The sequence below is a fragment of the Nicotiana attenuata genome, unplaced genomic scaffold, assembly GCF_001879085.1.
Source record: "Nicotiana attenuata strain UT unplaced genomic scaffold, NIATTr2, whole genome shotgun sequence".
Lineage (NCBI taxonomy): Eukaryota > Viridiplantae > Streptophyta > Magnoliopsida > Solanales > Solanaceae > Nicotiana > Nicotiana attenuata.
Window position 1 is genome coordinate 700 of NW_017675762.1, and position 9,674 is coordinate 10,373.

The following is a 9,674-nucleotide window of genomic DNA, read 5'->3' on the forward strand; positions in this document are numbered from 1 at the left end:
GTTGATTATTGATAATTGCACCATGTTTTCACTTGCAGTTGCCCCAGTGGCCATGAGTACTTTTTAAAATCAGGGATTCACATTAAGTATGCAACTTTTCGATGATGCCAAAAGGGGGAAGATATTGTGCTTTATACATTATTCTGAATAAGTGATATTTATAACCTAATTAACCTGGTCCTTGATGACAAGTAAATCTAGTGCTGGTTAAGCTGAGTTCTTACAAGTCTTTTGATCAGTAAAAAGTGCAGAGTTTGTCATCATCAAAAAGGGGGAATTTGTTGGCCCAAGAACAGGTGAAGTTTTGAAGAATGGCAAAGGAACTCAGTCATGGACCATGTCCATCATGTGAAGCACAGTGATGATCAATCTACGCATGTGAGATGCACGTGAAGGAGATAGTCTCATTGATCAAGCAGCAATATCTCCTGAATCTGATCGAAAAGGTTGCATATTGGATAAGGGGAGAGAGTCTCCTTATGTGAAGAGAACACAATCCGGATAAAAGATAGTGTTGGAGTTTGTGTTGTTTAAGGATTCAACCTCGATGGAAGATTAGCAATTGAGTCTTAATCAAACTCTAATTACTAACTCATTAAATAACAATGATTGTTCTCTTTTACAGGTATTGCACAAACGCAGAAGTAACACTAAATTGAGAGCAAAAGAGCGAGGCAATTTTGCAAGCAGTTTATGTGAAGATTTGATTGTGCATTCCTGAAGCTACTTGGACGAGATAGAAGAACCAATTCCATAGTGTCCTTCTTTTATTCTAGTTCAATTATAGTAGGTGATTTAAACTTGTACCTTTCAACTTTCATAGAAGCATTTGTATCAGATACTTAGAATGTTCAAGTTATATGCTAACTTGAAGTTGTCGCAACAGTTGAGGCTGTGTGCTACAACGGGATTAGAGTTAATCCTTAGGTTTACAAAGAGTTTTGTAAATGCTATTTTGGCTCAGTGATTTTAGTGGAAGTTTGGGAAAATCCTACTGAGTAGTCGGTCGTGGTTTTTCACCTTTTGAGCCAGGTGTTTTCCACGTAAAAATCTCTGTGCTCTTTATTTTATGTACTTATTATTCCGCAAACAGCAGAGTTAGTATACCTAGAAGAACCAGGTTCTTCTAGAGCGCAAAATTGGGTACCACACAAATCACCCCCCTCTTGTGTGGTATTGACGTATAAAACATCATAAGTCTTCATCGATCAACCGTGCACGATATCAACGCCCACCGTGTCCGGAAGCACCTGGATCTGCACACGAACTGCAGGGTGTAGCGTGAGTACAACCAACACAGTAAGTAACAATGATAAATAAGGAACTGAAAGATAGTGACGAGCTACACAGTTACAGTTCATTTTCAGTAATCTCGGCAAGAAAGTAGACATGCTTTCAAATTCAGCAATTTAAGTCAAATCAGTTTATACATTACCAAGTTCAAGTAAAATCGGATACAATATCTTCAAGGAATTTCAAAACAGTGACATATAGCAGCTAAGTGCAACAACAAATGAAAGCAAGTACAACCTCTCAGGGCAACATCCACTCAACCTTTCCCAATAACTCAAACACACAGCTCTCATCCATAAACACTCACACTCAATAGGTACCTGCGCTCACTAGGGGTGTATAGACTCCGAAGGGGCTCTTTCAACCTAAATGCTATATCGCTGCAGCGTGCAGCCCGATCTATAATATATAAATACCCATAAGGCTCGTTGCAGCGTGCATATATATGTATGTATGTATATATATATATATATATATATATATATATATATATATACTCTCTACGTACGTAGTACGTCGTCGCGGTCGCGTACCGTACCGTACCTACTACTACTACTACTATACTACGTCTACCTAACCTAACCNTCATTTTCTTCAAGTACTTCAAAGTGTTGCGAAACAAATAAGCGCACTCTTTCCGAACGAGGCATGATTTAACTTGAAATTTGAGATTGAGACTTGAAGTCTTGAAAATTGGAGATTGAGAGATTGAGAGAAATTTAGATTGAGAGATTGAGAGAAATTTAGATTGAGAAATGAGTATTGAGTATTGAAATGAAGAAGAGGGAGGGGGTATTTATAGTTTTAGAGAAGGTTAGTTTTGTAATTTGAAAAGAAAGAAAAAATAAAAAAAATAGGCTATTTGTGCAATATGACCGTTGGCAATGGTCATTGGGGGTGGGGCCCTCCTTTTGAAAAATCTTGTAATGTTTTGTAGTATATATAGTATGTTAGTATATATATCTATATATATACAGTATATAGTATATATAGTATACTATACTATATATAGTATGTTATGTATATTTCCAAATATAATTTCTTGTAATGTTTTGTAGTGTATATATATATATATATATATATATATATATATATAGCCCTAAGGATCGTTGCGGCGTGCAACCCGGTCCATATATACTCATATAGCTCACAACTCGACACTCAGGCCCTAACTCAGTCCCAACATCTCCAGTCTCTCGGGCTCTCAGAAATCATACAAATCAGCCAAAACAGAGATAATAACATGTATCAAGGAGAAACAAGAAGAGACTGAGATATGATGCACAAGTAAAGTTGTGAATGAGTACAAGACAACAAATAGCAGATAATTCAACAAGTTCACGACCTCTGCGGGTCCCAACAATGACATCATATAGCCTAAGCATGATTTATAATATGGTTTACAGTCAAATTTCTATAACACAGGGAGAGAAAATAGCTAACAACGAGTTATTCAACTTTATAGTTCCACGGAATGGACCAAGTCCCAATTCCTACGGTGCACGCCCACACGCCTGTCACCTAGCATGTGCTCACCTCCAAACCAATCATATAACGCATAATTCAGGGTTTCCTGCCTCCAGGACTAGATTTAAAACTGTTACTTGCCTCAATCCGAGCAAAACTCTACTCCAATATGCCTTTGCCTTGAGAATCAGCTTCCAAATGACCGAATCTAGCCACAAGCAGTACAATACAATCAATATAGGTTAAAGGAATCAATTCCACAAGAAAAATACGAAATTATAACCAAAATCTGAAATCGGCTCAACCCGGCCCCCGAGCCCACATCTCGAATTCCGACAAAAGTCATAAAACCCTAAAGCCCATTAACTCACGAGTCTAACCATACAAAATTTACCAAAATCCGACACCAAATGGTCATTCAAATCCCAAAAATTTACTCTCCAAATCCCTAGCCTCAAACCCCCAAATTTCATCTCAAAACCACACAATCTAGGCGGGAAAACAATGAGGAAACAAGATTATTGACCAAAAACGAGTACAAGAAGCTTTCCTCAAGAATCCCCTCGAAAATCCTCTCCAAAATTGCCTAAGTCCGAGTTCAAATTGTTGAAATGAAGCCAAAATCGTGAACCCTCATTTTTAAACATTCTGCCCAGGCCTTTCACACCTGCGGAACCGCATATGAGGTTAAATCTCCGCTTCCGCGGAATCCACTTAACCAGTTGCCTCCGCTTCTGCGAGCGCTGGTCCGCATCTACGCACATCGCAGGTACGGAAAATGCCATCACACCTGAGGAACCGGCCGCATCTGCGCCCTTCTGCCCGCTTTTAAGACCACGCAAGTGCGGGAGAATCTTCGCACCTGCGATCTATGCTCAAATCTCCCTTGGCCGCTTCTGTGGACTTGCACCTGCGGTTCCCACTCCGCAGGTGCAATTACTCCAACACCAGCAAAACTTCAACTGCTTCTCAAATCAAACTCCAAGCCCGTTAACCACTCGAAATCAACCCGAGGCCCCCAGGACCTCAATCAAATATACCAACAGGTCTTATAACCCAATACGGACTTAGTCGAACCATCAAATCACCACAAACAACATCAAAAACATGAATTGCACACGGATTCAAGCCTAATGAACTTTGAAATTTCCAAATTCTACAAACGACGCCGAAACCTATCAAATCACGTCCAATTGACCTCAAATTTTGCACACAAGTCATAAATGACACCACAAACCTACTTCAACTTCCGAAAATCCAATCCGACCGCGATATCAAAAAGTTCACTCCTGGTCAAACTTCCAAAATTCTAACTTTCGCCATTTCACGCCTAATTCTACTACAGACTCCAAATCACAATCCGGACATGCTTCTATGTCCAAAATTACCTAACGGAGCTAATGGAACCATCAAAATTCAAATCTGAGGACGTTTACACATAAGTCAACATCCGGTCAACTTTTTCAACTTATGCTTTCAATTAAGAGATTAAGTGTCTCAACTCATTCTGAAATCTCTTCGGACCCGAACCAACCAACCCGGTAAGTCATATAACAGTTGTAGAGTACAAAAGGAGCAGAAAATGAAGGAACAAAGCTACAACTCTTAAAACGACTAGCCGGATCGTTACAAAGGTTTTCAACTTTTGCTGTTTTCCTAAGCTAGAGCGAGCTTATAGACCATTGTTGAAATGTTTTTGCAGCGCGTCTATATAGGAGTAAAATGATTGAACACTGGTTTATAGTATTTAGTTTGAATTATTGGAAAGAAAAAATAGTTTAAGATTAGCAGAAAATATGTTCCATCAAAATAAATATAATGACTTCCCTTCCCACTCCCGTTATCAGAAGTCATTTCTAATGAGTATCTTAACTTTTAATTTTTATTACTTGGCTTCAACTAACAATTATGAACATCAAACTCCATATGGTACCATGTGAGATAATACTGTTGGCAAAGCTCAATATTACGAAAAAATATCTCTTAGATATTAGTTTGAGGGAATCGAATACCTAAAAATTTGTTGGACAGAAAAAGTTAATTCCATACAAATCAAACCCACTATTGTATTTAAATTTCACAATTCATGTACACTACTCAATCATATCATAGTATTAAAAATGTTTATTTTCGCCGACCACCCCACCCCCGAGAGAGATGTAAATCTCCAATATTAGATGTTATGTCTTTGTTAAATAAACGTTATTTCCTCTGTCTTAATTTATTTAACATACTTCATTTTTGAAACATTCCAATTTAGATGTCATTCTACCATTAGTATCATTTCAAACAACATTCAGGAATTCAAATTAATTTAATTACATAAATTTCGAACTTTTCCCCAGACCCCACCTGTTGGAATCAAACTGAATTTGTGTTGTGTTGTGTGTATATAAATTTCGAACTTTCATATAATGCTTTAGGTATTAAACTAACTCTTCAACCACTTCTTTAATATTTTCTTTTACTACTATTAGTAAGATACATTACAACTTGTTTGGATGATTGTTACTTATTGTAATTTATCGTATTGTTACTTTAATATAATATTTATTTTAATTGTTACTTTAATTTTGTTACTCTATTGGTAAATCTTTTATTCTGTAACAACGAAAAGTGTCACTTTATATAACAACAGATTTGGTGTGGTTTATCATTCCTTATTTTTCTTTCATTTTACCCTTTATTATTAAATAGTCCTATTTATCCTTTATCTTACCTTTTTATACAATAATTCTACCCTATATATTACTTCTTCTTTTTTTTTTTGTAATATTATAATTCTATTCTTCATATTGTTTGTACGTGACATCATGAAACGAAAGCAAACAATAGAATATATCCAAATATTATATTGATCAAACTAATACAATATAATATAATACAAACACGATAAATTATGAAATAATTCCAAACAAGTTAGTATTAGTTAATTAATTTCTTAAGCCAATCAAATACCGTCATATAATGTGAATAGCAATTGCAAGTTCTAATTATGACAAGGCAAGAAGTCATTAGGTGAGCTCAATATAAAGCCGTTATATACAGGGTAAGATACATATTACAAGACAATTATTGAAGGGTTAAATAAGAGCTACTAAATGTTAACAAACATCTTGCGGGTTAAACTACACCTGTCCTTAAAAGGATCATGTGATTTACAAAATCTCAAGGCATCCAACCAAATACACTTTTAAAATGGCTAGCAGCTACTCTTTTCAAGACCTTGATCTTTGTACAAAGGCAGACACTTCTGTCTCAAGGAACTAAAATATTGCAGCATTTTCCCTGCAAAACAACAGATTACATTAAACAAGCTAGAATCTCAGTATAGAACATGGGAAGCAATTAATATGAAGTAAGTCATTGGCATTCTTTTTTTCATTTTGGGGTGAAGAAGATCATACATTAATCTTCTTTAGCATGTCTTCTGGTGTTACAATTATCACGATCCGAATCAAAGCCCAAGCACTTGAGAAACGCTTGTTTTGCTAGTCCAAAGTAATTGCAAGGGTGCTGCGGACGTACAAAAAGTTTGAAAATGGTTGCATCCTCCTTTTCTGCAGATCCAACTCTTTCCTGGGATTCATCTGCCCTTGCGATTTCACGGCTTGTGCTAGCTTCAGTTCCCCTTTTAATATTTTCGTTTTGGTTCCGATTCTGGAATGTTAATACAAGAGAATTATTACTCTGAGAAAACGATCTACTTACTGAAATGAAGATGAGACTCTTTCGAATTCAACAAAAGGACATAATCGCAATTGCTTGTTGGCATTTTCACAAAGATAAATGTCATCAGAAACACTAGGATGGATACAAATAAACTTAGGTAACTGTCAAAAAGGGTTAATACAATATACAGCTTAATAAAATACCATAGACTTTTTACCACTATTTTCTATGTCTAAAGTGGTATGAATATTTGTTGGTTCAAACAACCTATAGTAGTAGGAAAGAAAAGTGCCCTTTGAATACACAGCAAAGTTATTTTTGGCTGTGCTACAGACAAAGTCTCAGAACAATTATGAAAAAGATCTATAGTACAAAAGGTCAACAGATTAAAATTTCACCAAATATTAAAAAGTGGACATGCTGACAACAACCCAACAAAATATGTCCCTATACTTTTGGTAGCTATTGTTGAACAATAATTTATGCAAAGAAAAGCCAGCTAATTCAAGCCAAACTCTGTCTAGGCGTGATAAGAAAATTTATCTTAACACCGTAACGAAGAATTACGGCAATGGCGGAGTCAGGATTTACACTAAGGAACGTTAAAATTATAAATAGGTAAACACACAAAGAAGTCAAAGGAATTCGACATGGGCAAACCTTTAAACCATAGACTTTCCACTACTATTCTTCTAACTACATTATGACAGTAAAATTCTGGCACAATGAGGATTACTAGTTGCCTCAATTGCTTTTTAATTCATAATTCTAAAAAAAATTGTATCAGAAAAACAGATTTTCAGTGAGAAGATTTAATTCAGAAGACAAAACACTAATCTAAAAAATAAAGAAGATTGAATGCTTATACTTGGAAAGTACAACCTATGATCAATTTTAAATGTTGTTTTAGCAAACAAGTTTGGTAAAAGATAAGCTTGCTTTAGGAAATCAGGAAGACATTAATTTTATTATTTTCAGATCTACTTTTGTCCAATAAATAATCTATACTGCAATTTTCTAAAAATTCTTTCAACAATTATTACTCATTTTGAGGAGAGATAAAAAGCAATTTAGTCAAACTAACTCTTATTATTAAATGATCTTCTTAACGGGAATGCCAAAATCTCAAATGACATTTAAAATAGACAAGAGGCATATGTCTAAACTTTTGGTGGACAAAGTTACTCGATACTCAATGAATTTAGTACAGGTGCGCACAAACTGACCGGGACACCACCATTATTTTATGCCATACTCAGTGAACCAACTTTTTTACAAAAAGACAACTATCTACTCATTTTATTTCTCTAAAGCTAAAGTAAGATTTGGTCATCATTTACCAACCTTTGCTTTTTGTGGAAAATATTACCATCATCTTAGCAAAATGAAGAGTGGAAGTTCAGAATTCCATGCTTTTGCTGGTGGCATAAGCAAACCCTGAATAATCTACTTCTCTAACTTAGCCAAGGATAGTTCATTTCTTTGACAACACCCCAACCCCACCACCCACCCCCCCNNAAAAAAATCTGAAAGAGATTAATAAACCAGGTATTTTTTTTTTTCATTTTCTAATACTAAGGAAATAGGTTCCAAACACAGTTATTTAAAATACATAAAACTATTACTCCATCAGAATATGTTAAGTAGTATATTATTCCCTATCTATCACTTGACCTTACCCTAGAACATTATTGTCCACTTATTAGCCCACATTAAATGTTCAGATGCAGTCATTTTCCAAAGCAAAGGTAAATTAATATTCTAAATGTTTCAATTAATTTGGTCATCAAAACAGTTAAAGGTAAAATTAACAACAGTAATATTCAAAGATGAACTATTCCAGAAAATAGTTTCCTTTTTCATCTCCAATTTATATTTCTAACTCCAACTCTAGAGTTTTACATAACAGAAAAGTACTTTTTAATTTGGTTACTATCAAACACAATTCCATTTCATTTTCTCGCCATATCCCAAAAAAACACAACAAACCAGATACCCATAATGGGAGAAATAAACAAGTTAACTCGAACCCAGTTAAAAGTGAATTTTTCAGGCCCAGAAACAAATCGATCAAAACCAACTTCAGAAAGAAAAAAAAACCCATTTTAACCCCCGAAAAAAGAAAGTCAAAGAATCAAAGAAATTATCGACTCAATTGGAAAGCTAAATTTTCCAAATCAGAAAACAAAACGAAAACTCAAGAAAAAAGTTGTCATTTTCCAATTTTCACATAAATACACAAATTGACAATTGAGAAAGAAGTGATTTATTATTCAAACCTGAAGGGTGGCAGTTGAGTTGCAATTTGGGGAAGAACCAGTAGGACCTTGAGATGTAGAAGAAGAAGAAGAAGCACTAGAATTTGAGTTGTTAGGAAGATCTAAAATACTGAACCCAAAGAATAGAAGCAAAACAAGAAGAATCATCACCACTAACTGAATCCAAATTAACCATGGCACTTTGTAGTTCTCAATTATTAGCTCTTCCCCAAATTCATACATACTGTTAATTCTTATTTCTAACTAATAAGGGAGTTTTTGGGTGTTTAAAAAGGTGGGTTGTGTGGATTTTCAGGTGGGTGAAAGAAAAGAGGTGACTGTAGGACGACTGTTGTTTTGGAAATTGGGATGAAGAAAAGAAAAGGATTTATTATCCAAGAATCTTCACTGACGCGTCGGGAGGAAAACAAAAGGACTTTGTTTTGCTGTTGCCAGAAATCCACTAAGGGTAGTTTTGTCATTGCATTTGCAGAATGGGGGTTTGTTTGGGTTGGATTGGGTTGGGTCGGAGGGGTGGGGTGGGGGTTGGGGAGGGGGGGGGAGTTTCATTATTTCACCCACGTTGTAGTTGGATTTGTGACTTTGTCCAGGGCATTTTTATATATGCCTACTAGGGCATGGTTAAGGGGAGGGGTAAGGATACTTTTACTGGTACTCTGCCAGTATTGCTATCGGTCCTAAGGGTAGGGCATCGATACTTAAGGATAATTTTAAATTAAAATTTTAAAAAGTTATATTTAAATACAAACAAACTTTAATGGATAATAAAATCCATAAAGTGCGTTTATTTTATTTTATTTTATGTAAACATTAAATTTTTAATACAAGTTATAAGTATGTATTTGTATTTCAACATTTGTAAATAAAATTACATATTTCTTTTGAACGATTTACGTAATTGTTCAATAATTTTTTGTGATTCTTCGGTTGGAATTGGTAGCACTTGTTTGTCTGCATTCCCGC

The 9,674-nt window shown here is 35.2% G+C and overlaps 1 protein-coding gene across 1 annotated transcript; it reads right to left on the reverse strand.

Annotated features, from left to right (window-relative positions):
• Positions 1 to 5,725: 5,725 nt before the first annotated feature.
• Positions 5,726 to 9,118, reverse strand: LOC109220422. Its single transcript, XM_019384896.1, has 3 exons — positions 8,712 to 9,118; positions 6,168 to 6,420; positions 5,726 to 6,048 (listed from the first exon to the last, which is right to left on the reverse strand). The coding sequence occupies exons 1-2, from the start codon at positions 8,931 to 8,933 to the stop codon at positions 6,169 to 6,171; spliced, it is 474 nt and encodes a 157-aa protein (XP_019240441.1). The 5' UTR covers positions 8,934 to 9,118; the 3' UTR covers positions 5,726 to 6,048; position 6,168.
• Between the last annotated feature and the right edge of the window lie 556 nt (positions 9,119 to 9,674).